This window comes from Colossoma macropomum, unplaced genomic scaffold (assembly GCF_904425465.1).
Source record: "Colossoma macropomum unplaced genomic scaffold, Colossoma_macropomum, whole genome shotgun sequence".
NCBI classification, from domain to species: Eukaryota; Metazoa; Chordata; class Actinopteri; order Characiformes; family Serrasalmidae; genus Colossoma; species Colossoma macropomum.
Window position 1 is genome coordinate 752,646 of NW_023496042.1, and position 16,818 is coordinate 769,463.

The following is a 16,818-nucleotide window of genomic DNA, read 5'->3' on the forward strand; positions in this document are numbered from 1 at the left end:
TTGTCAGTTCAACCTGAAAACATTTACATCATGTGATAATAAGCAATCAACTCAAATAAATAAATACTTTTAATAAAACAACGCAAAGCAAAAATAAATAGTTTAGATGAAGAAAAGCATAATTTTGCTCTAATCAAATTGTGCTTTGTTCCAGTCTTCACCGTGCAATTCCTTGCTCAGTCAGGTTGAAACTGTGGTAAAAATCATGTTATTTACAAATGGTAGTGAAAAGCTGAGTTTCTTGATTCATTTATAATTTAAAAACTGTGTATCCCAACAGAGCCACACCAAAGGAAAGGTGCCCAAATCTCCTTTGGGCAAAATATAAATGTCATTTTCTTGCGGGACGTCAAAGAACTTATTAATTTTCTTCAAACCTTCTTGATTAGCATCCCATTTCATGGCCGCATTATGCTGAACACATGCAGTTAGCTGCCATTAGCCCGGCTGGTGGATACCGTCTTCTTCATTATTAATGCTAAAATATTACTATCTGTCAGGAAATGGCTTCGGTAAGACAAAATGGAGGGGAGGAGAAACCAAAGGGCCAGCCACATGTCTGAAGGTGCTTGCGTCTGCTGGATAACTGGACCTGTACGCTATCATTTTATGGAAAGAGGCAAATCGGGATTAAGGCCCTAGATCATAATCTTGAAGATCCAGATTAATCTTTATAATCCGGGCTCTTAATTAACGCTCACAGTCAGAATGTTAATGCCTTTACCCTCACTGTAAAAAGTGGAGCAAGTGGTTCAAGGTACTTCTAACCCTTTAGTTTTTAATGACACTATGCAAGTAATTTAGTATTTTTCATTATGCAGTAACAAATATGGTAATAATACAGTAATAATATGATAATAACAGTTAAATGCAACTTTCAAAGCTTTTTTATTTTAGTTGAATGCTGGAAAATGGTAGAATAACAGTGTGGTTACCGTCACATAAAGACTGGCATTCTAAATAGGCCAGTGTGACTGTATTTAGCCTACTCTGTGCTGAACAGCCTGCTTTTATGGGCCAATATGGTAACGGTAATTGGCTTGAGTGAGGAGATGTCCTCTGTAACCTGAACACCTGTGCCGCTTCCCATGCAGCATGTAGACAGCCCGAGCTTTGGGTTATCATAAAGTAGGGGACACAGATGTAGAGGTTGTTGTGTCCCCTCATGGCATCACACATGAGCATGTAATCTTCAGATCACTTTATTTTTTACTCTCCACATTTATCTGAACTGATACGAAGAGTAAGAAGCATGTGTATAAAATGGAGAAGGAGAGCAATGGACATACAGTTGAGTCCGAAAAAGACATTCAGTCAAATGGAACCAAAATGTTTTTTTTTTGGAATGATGCCATTGAAGAACCACCGTAGAACCTTTCAATGGATGGTTCCATTTGGGTAATTTAGACGCATGAGTGTGAAGAAACCTCTTAAAGTTTCGAAAAAATGCCACATAATGTAACAGTTCCACACCAATTAAATGTCTTCCCTACATCCTATCCAAGGACCCCTTAGGAATCAGTGTAGACAGCGCCAGTGCCACACAGAGGGAACAAGACAAACGTATAAAAGAGACAAATGTCAGTGGACACTCCATTGCAAGTCAGCCCTCCCCACTACTCCTGCTGAAATGCCATGTGTGAAGTGTAGAGTCAAGAGCACGGGCCAGGCCTCCAGAGCAGAATAATGAGATTACAGCACTCTGAGATGCTGTGGACTCACAGTTCTGAGCCATATAGGCCCACATAAACCTGTCTCGCGCAAAGAGGGTGAATCATCCAGGGGAGGTTTGGTGCAGAGATTAAAATGACTGTCTTTTCTTGTTGGAGTCATATCTTTCTGTCTTTATGACTTTATTTCATCCCTGCCTATCTTGACACTCTTCCTGAGTTTATATGCTGAAGCTGAGCTTGGCTCTGAGAGCTCTGAATGGTGGTTCATTCTTTGTTTCAGGTTTCTTATCGGTATCAAAGCCAGTTAGACAAATTTAGAGATTTAAGATTGTGATTGAGTCTACATTCTTGTTCTTTAAACAATGCCAAGGAAGGACCACTTTTGGTTTGAGAAGAAGGCATGTTTGAAAAAGATATTTGCAAGTGAGAAAAACCTTCACATAATCTAAAGCATCTGTCCCAATTTAACTGTTTGTCCTAGTACGTGGGGGTTCTTTAAAAGTTAAAAAGGTCCTTCAGTAACTTACACTATCCACTGAAAGTTTTCTTTCAGGGAATCAAATGTGGATCTCAGTGGCATCACAAAAATAACCTTTTTTGACACCTATTTTTTTTAAGAGTGCAACTTTTACTGATTCTTTTGACACTTTCTATGGCCTTACTGAACATAGGCAACACCCTAGTACTAGAGCTTTACCTTCCTGCAGAATCTAGCTCCAACCACAATATGTCACACTTGAGTGAACCTCTTCAGATGTCCTTGATTGGCGAGATTAGGTAAGAGGTAGGCTGCATGTTAGATGCACTGTGCACTCATAAGAAATATATCACAGAGACCTTATATGGCATAGAACAGGGATCGGCAACATGCTGCTCTTTCACTGCCCTGTTGCAGCTCCAAGGCAGAATAAATAAAAATAAAATAATTCTCCTTTGTCATAAAATAAAGTTTTGGTGATTGTTCTAACACAGTTTTAATAAATGATCAATAAATGGTCTTAAACAGACTGCTGGTCACCATACCAATGCTTTTATAATCACTCCAGCTGGTTTCCTGATGCGTTAAATCTTCAAAGAGAAACTGCCAAACACCAAAAAGTCACAAGGCTGAAGTCACCTCTCATTCACCACCTTCTTGTTTAAATTGTTCTGTTCCACCTTAAATGGTGCAGCATTTACATTGTCGCACCTTAAGGTAATCTGAACAAGAATCTAGTGAATAAGAAGCTGACTTCAGTCAAACACTGACAGACATTTTACAAGAAACTATTCTACTTTTGCAGAAAAGTTTCCTGCCAGAGATGTGAGAAAAATGGCTATAGCTGAGTTAAAGCTTTAAGCAGAGCAAAGTAAGTCTGTGTTTTCTTTTATGTTATATTTTAGCCTCTATTAGGACATGAACACATAATGAGACATATATACATCCAAGATGGTAAAATGGACATAAAATGTTGTGGCTCCCAAAGTGGTGTGATTTTTGTAAAAGGACAAAATAGCTCGTCTTAACATTTAGGTTGCCAAACCCTGGTATAGAACCTTTGGATGATGTGGAGGTTCATAAGGGGAAAAAGATGTTTCTTATATAGTTTCTTTCCAAAGAACACTTCATTTTAAAATTAAAGATATGAGATTGTGCCACATGTACCATCAATGCCAAGCTCAAAGACCACCAGCTAGTCATCATTTTAATCTTTTCCAGTGCCTAAAACTATTGAAAGCCAATTTCCCAAGCCCTGGTGTGTGAAGAGAACGAAAACATGGACTCTAAATCTCCGATCCAGTGAGTGAAGATATTGAGGGTTACTTCTGAACAGGACTTTTGACTTTGCCTCTTATACAATTAGAACAGTCTTAAGAAACTGAACACAACTACTTAAGCAAAGCAGCAAGGATCTTTAGCTCTGAGATCTCTTTCAGAGGTCAATTGTAAATTCACTCTCAGATTCACCATGTTCGCACCCCTGCACTCCAGTCCGTCTCCCACTCAGGTAGCAGATGAAAGAACCAGGAGCCCCCACGTACACCTTCCAGGCCTCAGTGTCTCGTCCTACAAGGAACATGAATAATTCAAATGCTACGAACGACTAAAAGCGTAACCCCATTCTGCGATTACCCTGCCTTTGCTTTCCAACTGAAGGGGCGAAAAAAAGGAGGAGCAAAAAAAAAGTGAGCATCTGCCTTCCTCTGCTTCTCGCAGGGCCTTTCATATGATCCACTTATCTTATTACATGCTTGAGGTCAGGGCTGTTGTAAGACGGCTGGAAAGCACTTACGGCTCAAAGAGGCAGTCATGCTTATAGTTCATCTTATTTCCATGCAAATAACGCAGAAGGACTTGGACACCAGCTCAAATTCTGCAGGCACACTGCGTGTCTACAGAGAGAGAGAACAGTATTAATGCAATGTAGATGTTTTAAATCTCATTTTTCTCACTTATGGTGGAAGGAACACTCGAAATCAGATGCTTTACTGAGTGTCAGTGGGTGGGGGACCTAGCACATGAAGAATAAACATACACCGATCAGGCATAACATTATGACCACCTCCTTGTGTCGACGCTCATTGTCCATTTTATCAGCTCCACTTACTGTATAGGTGCACTTTGTAGTTCTACAGTTACAGACTGTAGTCCATCTGTTTCTCTGCATACTTTGTTTTTACCCTGCTCTTCAGGACCCTCACAGAGCAGGTACTATTTGGGTGGTGGATCATTCTCAGCACTGCAGTAACACTGACGTGGTGGTGGTGTGTTAGTGTGTGTTGTGCTGGTACGAGTGGATCAGACACAGCAGTGCTGCTGGAGTTTTTAAACACTGTGTCCACTCACTGTCCACTCTATTAGGCACTCCTACCTTGTCAGTCCACCTTGTAGATGTAAAGTCAGAGACGATAGCTCATCTGCCGCTACACAGTTTGTGTTGGTCATCCTCTAGTCCTTCATCAGTGGTCACAGGACGCTGCCCACAGGACGCTGTTGGCTGGATATTTTTGGTTGGTGAACTATTCTCAGTCCAGCAGTGACACTGAGGTGTTTAAAAACTCCACTTTAGGAACCCAGAATTGTGTGGTGCATTTGCATTCCCAGATGCAATGTGGATGCAACGTCGTTGGGGTGGCATGGAGATTTTAGTCCTCATTTGGTGGCCATTGCTTGTCCTGCCCAGCATCCCTGAGCTGCAAACAACACGGCCATAAAAAAAGATGCCAAATGGCTATAAAGATAATTCTACATAAAGCAAGAGAGTTAAATCTCTCCATCTTGCTCGTTTCGAGCCCCTAATCATGGAAGCCTTTGTCGTCTAAAGTTTCTTTGCATAACTGTAGCGGAAGGAAACAGGACTTCATTCACTTTTTTCTGCCAAACTTTTGTCAATGTGCATATAATTTATGAAACATTTGAATTGAGACCCAAGCCTAAGTATGTGAGTGAGGGAGGCAGTTACAACCCCACGTCCATGAGGTGCCTTGCATCTAAAAAATAAATAAAGTTTTCGAAATGTGAACATTATTATATTATATTAATTCTTTCAGTTTTAAAAAAATAATATTTGGTCAGTTTGTAGCTGAGAACCATCCTACAACTCTGCACACACTTTTAACACCCTCACAGTGGACAACAGTTGGTGTAGTGAGTGATTCATCTTGCTACAATAAAAATGCAGTGTTAACTTCATGCATGTCTACTGCAGATATTTTGAAATTTGATTTGAATTTGATTTTTAAATTTGATATATTCATATATATATATATATATATATATATATATATATATTTTATTTTATATATATATTTTCCAGTTAATAAAAAAATGACAGGGTATTTTGCTTGTTTACTCACTATTACTAGGTCTCAATCAAGTTGATGCTTCCAAGGCTTTAGCATCTAAATATCCACATTATATTCTAGGTTTTAAATAAATAGATATCATGTTGCAGGCAGTGATGGATCCATTGGAAACTGTTACCATGGAGAGACAAGGGGCAGATAAATAGACATAGCTGATGAAAGCTAACTGGTGAGGCATGTTTAACTGGTGTCAATTGTCCCAGCATATTTGAGGGGCCCAATTAAGATGTAAAGGGTCCTGAGCCATGTGCCCCAGAGTGACCCCCCCCCCAACTTGGATGTCCAGCACCACTGGCACTGATTATATTTGCCCTATGACTGACAGACCCCAACTCCACTTCTGTAATTATAACTGCATAATTTAGTGGAGAATTATGAAAGAAAAAATCGATATTTGCCAAAAGTCTGTTTGGATTTTAGAAACTTCATAAGTGCTTTTGAGGCCGAGGACCCCACAGAGACGCCAACACGCGGACTGCCTCGGACTGAATGAACCCTTCTTGCTGCTTTCCTCCATTTATATAGCCTTCTAAACATAGCTCGCGCACCAAACTGGCTGGAGCTCCATTTTCACCTCTACGCCAACGACAGTTCGTCCGCCCCTTTTTCTCCCTTATACGGCTACGCACCGGATTTGATTGGCAGCCCTGAACGCACCACGCCCCCCTCCCTCTCTTCGCGAGTCGAGCCCTCGCGCCGCGTCCGTCACCCGCGCGCGCGCTTCGAAAACGCTGGTGCAGGTGAAGGACCAAAAGGGGAAAAAATATCCGGATTGTGGAGCGGATGTAGTTTGAGAGTCTGAGCTGAGAGAGCAGGGCACGCGCGACATCTCAGCCGGGTCTGCACGCGCGCGACGGTCGTTGGCTGTTGGCGGCACGCGCCGCGTTCTCTCCTCACTTTTATTAACGGACTTTTTCCCCCCTGCAGCGTTTCGGCCGTTACGGTTTTATTTCTTTTTCATCAGCTTCTTATTTTCTGTTATCTTTTTAAATGGCGCGATTTTTAAAACTGAGGTGAACGCTCTCGCGGGCGTTCTGAGGGAAAGCGCGAGCCGTTTTAACCGTTAAAGCAGACTCTCTCTCTCTCTCCCTCTCTCTCGCTGTTTCTCGCTGTCTCTCTCTCACCATGGACGTTCTGGCGAACTACAGTATTTTCCAGGAGCTCCAGCTGGTCCACGACACCGGCTACTTCTCCGCAATGCCGTCTCTGGAGGAGAACTGGCAGCAGGTGAGCGCGGCTTTACGCCTTTCTTCTGTTTTTGCTGGAGTTTTTAGCGTTTGTTTTTTTTTTTCCCCGTCGAACTTTTCCTCATCCCGCGGTAGCCTTGTTTCTGTTTTTCACACCCGTTTTCGGTCAAAACCCCGCCCTCCTGCGCTGGGATCGGCTGATAGGCGTTCCGTCGAGAGGCGATCTCCGCTTCGAGGGCGCGTGTGAGCACGAACTAGTGGCCAATCGGAGCGCAGTAGGGCGGGGCTTGACGGAAAACGGGTGGGGAAAACATCTCACTGCGGTCCAGTCAGTATAAACTTGAAGAAATACAGAGAAATTATACCGTTTTTCTTATTTCATGTTTGTTTTTGAGGACAAAATTGCAACATTTTAGCTATTTGACGTTTTCCACAGCGATGTAGACGCTAATAATAATAATAATAATAATAATAATAATAATGATACACTAACGATGGCCTCCTTGTTTTCACTATATCTTCATCTGTGGGGCTACTTGACGTGTGCAGACCCTCGTGACAGCATACAGGCGCGCGACTGGGATATGTGTTGTAAATGCAAGCGCGTGAGGAAGTGGTTGTTTGTGTGCGCGTGCTATGTGGAGGTCGAGCACTGCTGACAGAAGTTGGGACAGTGTATCATGTGCAGAACGACTCTGTTTGTGCACAGAAACCCGTGCAGTTTAGAACCGTACTGCACGCGCCATGCAGGGACGCGCGAGTGTCTGACTGATGGTCTGATGGGGCATATATGAGAATACATGTTGCCAGCAAGAAATAGCATTAGAGTGTCTAGTAGAGTGGAAGATGTGGGTCAGTATGTGTGGGTCACTATGGGTCGCATATGGATATATGTGTGCTGCATATATGTGTGGGCTGCACATACAGTATTGCACAGAAGTCAGAGACCACCCTTCATTTCAGTTTCTAGCGAAATCAGTCTTTAAGTACAAAATATTCATTCTTCAGTGTCAGGAAAAACAGCGCGAAATATACATTTAACAGAAAATTACACAGAAGCCTCAACGGCTAAATATGATATCAGATTATTCGGTATTTATTGTGTCACTCTTTACCTTCATTACAGCGTCCATTCTTTTCAGGAGGTTCACTTTCAGTTCCTCAAAGAAATCTGCAGACACACCTCCAAAGTTCAGTCTTAGAAGCTGGTTGATCATTTTCTGAAGTAGTCAAACACATTCACTGGTGTTGAGGTCTGGACTCTGGGGTGGTCAGTCCATTGTTCAGCTTCTTTGTTTGATGTGTCCGTCTCCTTTTCTCAGTGAGGTTCTTCTTGAACAGCTACACATCCTTTCAGACCCATAGCGCTGAGCCGTCTTCTCACAGTGGAAGGATGGACAGAAACACCTGTGGACGTTTTCAGATCTGAAGCAGCTTGATTTCCTCCTCTCTCTCAAAGATGAAAGCTGTAAATGATGTTAACAGTTTTGGTGTCTACCAGGTCTTCCAGGTGGTTGTTAGGAGCCCCATTTTCGGTGTAGCTTTCTAACTCCAGCTTCAGAAACATCTGTTTTTCCACTTATTTATCATTGACTCTCTCCTTCCTCATGCAGATGGATCATCTTATATCTAATGTCCTCAGAAATATCTCCTAATACATTAACTTGTACTTAATGGCCATTTTTGAGTGGAAATACATTCAGTGTATTGGTGCTTGACGCAGAGACACTTTGCCTCGTGACCGAGTGAGCGAAGAGGAGATGTTGTAAGACAGATATTTGACCTCAGCATCCTTCTTGCATCCTTGTTCTTCTCTAAGCCCTGTTACTGAAGCACAATCTAGGGTGGAGAGTATAGCTTGCAAAAGTGGTACAAAACTAAATGCACTTGAAGAGGATTTCCACTGATTTTTCAAAATCTCTCTATAATTCAATGGTTGAGATGTAAACAAAGTCATTCAGAGTGGCTTGATGTGAAACGGTTCATTGCAGGGTAACATCACTCTTCACTCTAAAGACAGTTTCTTTACAATGAGTGTGTTTACATGCCCTCAGTAATCCCATCGTAATCCAATTTCTGCAGTTATCTGAATGTACAAGTGGTCATGTAAACAATAAACTCTGATTTCTTAGATCAAAGTAAGGTCTAGAAATCTGATATAAAAAGCCAAGAGAGCTGGGTTTTAGCTCAGTAATCAGATTTCTCAGTGCATGTGAACTCTTACTCTGATTTCTTTCAGATTTCTCCGTCTGTGCATGAGCGAAAACAGACGGCGGTACTAGAAATAAGCAAGCGGCATTGCTGCTAGATGCAACAAAACGCTTTTGGAGCGATGCTGAAACCAACTACATTCTTGATGAAATGACGGATTTGAATATATTTGAATATTCTTCATCTTCTACATGATGTATGTTCATATTTTCAGGTAAAGCGACGCCACATTCTAAAAAAAATTGCGGCTTTAAGTTTTAAGAGTTTTACATTACATTTCCATCATGTCTTCTGTGGGTTTTTTGGCTGGTTGCAGTGCAGAAATCTGATTACTGACTCATGTAGACCCAGTTATCTGATTATCCACATGCATGTAAATGCGTTGATCGGATTACTGACAAAATCTGATTTTCTGCAATTATCGGATTATTAAGTGCATGTAAACGCACTCAGTGGTGATGATAGGAACCAGGAGTCGTGATGTCTACAACAGAAATTCAGCCATTTTCTTTACTATGCAAAGCAGTGAACCTACACATGTCTAAGTTATTAAATGTAATGTTAGTAGTAGTACGATGATCAGAAAAATAAGCTTTCATTGGGTACTATTTGGCCTTACAGCACCTCACACGTATCCATCCACCATGAATATATTTAAAAAAATATGTATTAGGTCTGAACTTTATCTAAAAACAATGTAATTTATAAACATTTCATGCAACAACTTTCTTTGAGGGAGCTTTTGAAGGCATTAAATGCTTCAGACGTTAGGTTCTTATCACCATCACTGTAAACAAATATCACACTTCACATGAAACCACTCTGAATGACATTGTTTACATCTTACTGGTTTAAATATGCAAAAAAAAAGAAAGCATCAGTAAAATTCCCCTTTAAAGTCTTGAGATACATAATATGACTGATTGTTGTGGTTACATTGCCTGAGGATGGATCAGTGATCATTATATTGACTTCAGTGATGATGCATATCCACTTATGTGCAAACACATACAGGCATTTGTGTATAGATTCCAGTGGAATGGCAAAATACACTTTACCCCATTGAGTTGCTGATGACAATGAAATGGGTCACAACAGTGATATTACAACTACAGTATCACTAGTCATCTTGATAGGTTTAAGACGAAATATGGGTCACCGATGATTCCACTGATGATTTTTATGTTAGAGACAAATATATAAATAAATACCTTCCGTGCAGAGCTCTCAGGATGTGTGCTTCAGTTCACCAGACATCAAAAGCCACTCAGTCATAGTCACAACTGAACCCAAAAATAAAAAGCTCACCTTGAAGTGACAGTCAGTGCGACATGTCTGGTCCTGTACAGAAGGTTAAGAAGTGTGATATTGGGACAGAAAATAGTGCTCTTCTTCTTTATCCCGCCTGAGCCAAGACCTGCTCAGGAGCTCGTGGGACTCTGCGGCGCATTGGACTATTTTGGGCCGCTTTTGTCTCTCTGCGTCTATTTCTGGGACTTGAGGGAAACTTGAAACATCTTTTGTTCTCACTGCATCCATTTCGAACTGTCTCGATATTTTTGGATCTAGAGATGCGAGCGGCAGCAGCTGCAGCACTGCGCTTGTGGAGACGTGTGAGGACCAGAGAGGTTTTTTAGAAGATGCTTTGCTCTCCCTCTCCTCATCAGCGCCACTCAAGGGGGGGCTGTGGATCGGAGCTTGGGCCTGCTGCGCCGTGAACTCTCTGACACTCTCCACCAGCAGCGAGGATGCAGAGAAGATGAGGAAGCGGGCGTAGTGGTGATTTTACTCGTCTTACGTTGGAGTTATGATTGGAAAAAAAGATTCCTCAACCTGAATTCATGAAAACTGGCCATAGCTATTATGAGGAGTTATGGAGATTGGTGGGATTTTGTACAAATGAAGTTATAATAAAAGCTTTGCTGGCTAAACTTGACATTATCCCTGAGCTTATTCATTCATAGTTTTGTAAAACCTCTTAGAAACTTGCGAGGAACAAGGAACATCCTACACAAGCGGTCATCAAACAAATTTGACCTGGGGTTGAATTCTCTCAGTGCACCGACTTTACTTGATTCAAATGTGTACGTCAGTTACACGTGAATAAAACATATTCCAACCCAATTCTTCCCAAAAGTAAGTAAACTGGAAAACTAAGCAGTGTTTATGTAGTTTATTTTATTCATGAGGAAATGACATACGCATTTTGATCAAGTAAATTCAACAGTTTTTTTTTCCCAGTGTACTGTGTTCAGCCCTCATTTAGATCTTCGTATTCGATCCACCATACACTTTTGCCCTGTGGCTACAATATTGAACAGCCCTTGTAACTGATCTGGTAATGACTCTCCAATGTTTGTAGCGATTAGCCCAGGGCTAGCGCAGCTCTTTGTGTGTTTTACAGAGGCAACTGCTCCAAAGAACAGGGCCCACATCTATCAAGTTTCTCAAGGAAAGAGTACAGATCTCGGATCAGAGCATTTCCTTTAGATGGTTGTGTTCTTTAGGATGTTAGACATGAATTCCATTGATTTTTCAAAGTTTCAGCATTATCAAATCATTATGCTGTCAGAAAAAAGGTACTGCGCAGGAATATTTTTTTCATCAATGTACCCTCAAAGGTACAATGGTTTTAAGACCCAACCGTGTACCTTAGCCCTTTAAAATCCCAGGCTTATTACAAACTAAGGCTTATTGTTCAGTAACTACAGGGACTTCATGTAAACTGGCTGGGCTATTTTTGTGTTATAGAAATGTGGGCTTTTAAAGGGGTTAAATGGGTTTTTTTTCCCAGGGAAAAAAGTATTTGTTTGTTGTATACTTTAAAACAGTGAAATGAAACATGTGAGGACAAGACAGGGTGATTGGAGTCAATACAACTAATAAAATATAATTGTAAATGTCATATGGCGCAATTTTGTTCCTAAACTAAAGGTACTGAAGACATAGCCACCCCAGTGACAGTATTTTACCTGTTTTTCTGAGAGTGTAAGATGTAAACAAAGTCATTCAGTGTAGTTTGATGTAAAATGATCCGTTCTCAGTCAGAATCGTTCACAGTGGTGGTAAGAACCAGATGTCTGACAAGTTTAATACCTCTAAAAGCTGACAGAACATAATCACATGAAATATTTACAAGTATGCTGCCAAATGCCAAAGTTTAACAATAGTTTTGGAATCATTATGGCCTATATTATTGCCTTTTTTCCATTCATGGCATAGAGATACATACAGGGAAGCAAAATAGTCCCCAAATAATTTTTTTTTTTCACATTTACCACATAATGTTTCATAATGTTACATATAACTCAGAAGACTCATATAGGTTGACTGGTTGTTTTGGACAGTAAATAAAATGGCTGTATTTGCACTGTTGGCAACCCACGGCCCTGTTCACCACCACTGTAAGTCAATAATTAGGGCAGTCATAGGCTGGAGGTTAGGGAACCAGCCCTGTGACTGGAAAGTCACTGGTTCGATCCCCTGAACTGACAGTAAGTGAGTGAAGTGTCCTTGAGCAAGGCACCTAACCCCCAACTGCCTCAGGGGCGCTGTGGATAGGGCTGGCCATCGCTCCAGGCAAGTGTGCTCACTGCACCTCATGTGTGTGCATTCACTAGTGTGTATGTGGTGTTTCACTGCAGGACTGGGTTAAATGTGGAGGTGAAATTTCCCCATTGTCACTTAACAATGTAACAAGGCACTTTTTCACATCAAAACACTTTCTATCAACTGAAAAAATGTTTGAAAAATCTGTGGCATTCCTCTTTAAAACATGAACATAGTTCCTTCATTCTTAATCTGAGAAATTGCTGGCTTGACTGGTGTAAATGTCATCATGATCTTCATCCATGGTCAGATATTAATGAATAGGATTATTCTCCATTAAAGGTCCTATTTATTCTAGGCTTAGGCTCTGGGAAACTGGCCCAATGAGTTGTCAGGTTTGAATGACAGGTTGTGTTGTGCTGTCCAGATTTGGTTGTCGGATCATGCGAATTCCATCCCAGGAAAAGATATATTTGGACATTTGGGATTGCTTTGGTCTAAAGGATCATGCATATATCAGAAAAGAAACAAGAAAATCCAAGCTCAGAGACACCCAGTTGCAGCGCTTTGTTGTACCCTCTCTTGGAGTAAAACCGAGTGGAGTTGATGGAGAGAGCTCATAGCTCAGTGTTGATGATGAGGACTGACAGAAAATGGGCAGCAAAAGTGCCAAGCCTGCATATTCTCCCGCGCAGTCCTTCCCAACCTGAACCACAGTACTTTCAAACTTGTAGTCTTCAAAATAAGAAATAACGACTGTTGGATTAGCCATTTGTAAGCTCTCTTCCTTTCTAGATTGCATGGATATGTGCCCCAGCTTTGGTCCCTGCAAAACCAAGCCTTATCTGGATGCCAGAAGAGGATCCAGGCCTGAGCCCAGGCTTTCTTCCTTTATTGAGCTATATACAACTCAACGAACACATTGCCTTAACTGCAGGCCACTGCTGAGACATTATGTTATACGTTATGTAACCCTCCAGGGGCAGCAGCTGCCTATAACGCAGTGGAAGCCTAGCGTGAGCAGAACCAGTTCCTCTCCCGAGATACGTCAACCATGAAATCTTACAGGGGAGGTTCAAAAGACAATGCTTACAATGTTGATAATAAATCAAATCTAAGTGGCAGCTAACTCATTCTGGTCCTATAAGCCTTTGCTAGTAGCCACAAAGAGGTTTTTCCAAAGATGGTAGGCTCAGTTGTGCCACCCACATTAGTAAATGGTCCGAAGGTGCAATTTAGGAATAACAAACCTTTTTTTCTGGTGGATATAGTGACAATATTTAATGTGCTGCATCTGAGGTGTCTTTGGCAGGGTCAAAGATGAGAATGAGAAGTTTTGTCCTCCAATTGCCCTTGTTTCCCATGGCAGCATTTGCAATAGATGAACTCTTTTATTTCTGAGAATTCCCCTAACACTTTACCAAAGGAATAACTCTCTGAGTCATGCTACTGTATGTCACCAGACATAATACTCCTTGCTGCCTTTATTACTCTTACTCAGTGTATACTAGGCATATTCCTGAGTTCATATTAAGACTATACACTTGTTTCTTAAAGGTTTAATCCTGCCTTACATGCATAGTGAACTTCTTGCCTACCATGTTCTCAAATGCAACATTCTGTGTATGTCGAGCACAATCAGTAGATTCTCTAGATCTTTCAGACTTTACCATCAGTCACTTGTCTATCTTCTAGATCATCCCTCTGTCTGACCCCAGTGCCTCTGTTTAAACTTCCCTTTAAACTTGTCCTGCTTGTGTCTTGCCTGGATTATGTGCCTCAGAGGAGGACAGGTTCCCTTTTTGAGTCTTGGTTCCTCTCAGTGTTCTGTCTTCATATTCTTAGGGAATTTGATTTGTCCTCATGCTCTTCCTCACTGTCTTCCTCAACTTGATCATTAGAGGTCTGGACCCCCATTTCTGGACAGCTACTTTGGGACAATGTTGTAGAAAGTGCTATACAAATAAAACTGAGCTGAACTGAGACTGTTCTTTCAGAGACATCACACAATGGCCTACAGTCTAAATGATCTATATTTTGCCTGCTAGTGTTTCACCAACTAGGCCTCCTTGTAACCATACATGGCTGATATTAACCATGTTAAAGATCAAGTCATTTGTCACAAAAAGCAATGACAGATTTCCAGATAACACTCCGTGTAATGGAGCCGAAGTGATCTCCCTGCACTTGATAAAAATCAGCAATCTGATTATATCTGACAACTGGGCCGTAATTGAAAATGACAAAGGAACGAATCGCTTGCTCTCGTTTAGTTAATGCACTCAGTTACCGCAATATAGTCATCGGTGAGACCGGGAAGTTTCTGTACGGAGATGGTTTGCTCAACAGAGGGATTCTTATATGAGGTGGAATATCTTTAATTAATGTGCAGCTATAATTAGAGCCGAGACTGGAATCTTTTCCTGTCTGTCTCTGCACCCTCTGGCTCTGTGTGTGTGTGTGAGTGAGTGCAGTGCCTCCTGCGCCTTATGGCTTGCTGTATTTTGCAGGTGACTTTCAGGTGTGAAAAAGAAAGAAATTGAGATTCATAAACCAATTTAGCAAAACATTGTAATATCTGCCTTGTTTTTAAGATTAAGGCTTCAGTTGTCGTGAGGTGATGCTACAGTGGTTACCTGGTCCTGGAGCACCACCCCCTCCATACCTTTTTTACATTTATTGCATTTGGCAGACGCTCTTGTCCACAATTTGATCATTTTACACAGGTAGGCGAGGTCAGTGTTAGGGGTCTTGCCCAAGGATTCTTATTGGTGTAGTGTAGGGTGCTTGCTCGGGCAGGGATTGAACCCCAGGTTACAGCGTGGAAGGAAGAAATGTTACCCACTACACTATACCAACCACTATGCGAGTTTTTACTGCTCAAACCCTGATAAGTTAATCAGCTAACTGTCCCCATAAACTCTAGGCTTTTAATTCAGTTATTAATTTTAAGGTATATTCACCAGAAACTACTATACAATATAAGCTATAGTGACTGAGAGAAAGGAGTTAAAGCGTTGAACTTTTACTAGGAACTCAGAGTTTAAAGGATAATCAAATCATTTCTGATTTGAAGTGGCCGTGCTAATGCAGGGAAATGGGCAAATCTGGACAAAGGTACTCAAATACTCAAAGGCCAAGGTTTGGGAGCCACTCTGATTTTACTTATTTATTCATTCACTTATTTTTTGTGGGTTTGCAATTATTTACCCAGTTTTTCCCCCAGTTTAGTCTTAAAGTTCCACCCACTCGTTAGGTCTCCCCTAACACAATGCTACCAAGCTGGGAAGGTTAAGACAAGCACATGCTTCCTCTGAGACATATGAAGCCAGTCACTGCATATTTGCGCTCTGCCATTAATGCAATGTGATTGGACGGCTCAGTGCGCTTACAGAAGAACTCCAACTTCCAAGTCTATTACTTCAGCTAACAGATGCCTGCATTGGCTAGCCTTGCACAAAACAATGGCCATAGATCTAGCCTACCTACCCAGAGAGAGCGAATCCTGTTATTAATGTGCAGCTATAATTAGAGCCGAATCTCTTGGACCCCGGTCACGGATGGCTGTGGCACCACCTCAAATCAAAACTGCAATCTCCTGATCTCAGTTTTTGATAATTCAGTCAAATTCAGTTGAAAAAATATTTCTAATGTTCTTTCCAATTAAGTACTTTCAACACAAGAAACCAAGCTGAACTGCTAGTGCTGCATTTGATGGTTCTTGTGCTTCACATAACAATCACAAAACCTGCCATATCTTTTTTTCTGGGGAAGTCAGGAATCCTAAGAACTTCAAAAGCTTTTTCACATGAGTTAATGCAGTCAAGGCCTGGCTCTTCATCAGGCCCTTAACATAACAATGAGCACAATCCCTTCACCTCCATTCTGGAGCCATGTCTGTCAGGGTCAGTGTAGAACAGCTCTCCTCCTGACCTGAAGCGATCCAATTAGGTGCATCCACAGCGACCACTCAGGCCTCCAAGATCGTTAATCAGAGGCAGCCGAGATGATTACCCACGATGGCTGCTGCGCTGGTGGGGTGATGAAAAGGTTAGCATTTGATGAAACGGAGACACGCGGCGCTCGTTCTTCAGAAGTCTCTCATGTGCGGGGGACAGGGAAGCAAGAGAAACGAGGAAAGTGGAGGAGGGAAGGGAGGAGAAGGGAATCTTTATGTATGAGCGCCATGTGGCACATGAACTTACACTCAAGTCTTTGATTAGCAGAGCTGCAGAAGCTCGCACATATGGCTCTGCAATAGATTTGACAGCATTTAAGTGTAGATTTAAAACTCTTACTTGAAAGAATGTGTGGGATTTGCATTGATGCTGCTGAGGGAACATATCTGTAGT

The 16,818-nt window shown here is 41.5% G+C and overlaps 1 protein-coding gene across 1 annotated transcript in view; it reads left to right on the forward strand.

Moving 5' to 3' along the window:
• Nucleotides 1-6,514: 6,514 nt before the first annotated feature.
• Nucleotides 6,515-16,818, forward strand: part of LOC118804337 (Krueppel-like factor 7) — a 46,249-nt gene continuing 35,945 nt past the window's right edge. Inside the window, exon 1 of the mRNA XM_036564824.1 lies at nt 6,515-6,746. Within this exon, the coding sequence (XP_036420717.1) occupies nt 6,645-6,746 (102 nt within the window). The 5' untranslated portion in view covers nt 6,515-6,644. The remainder of the gene's footprint in view (nt 6,747-16,818) is intronic.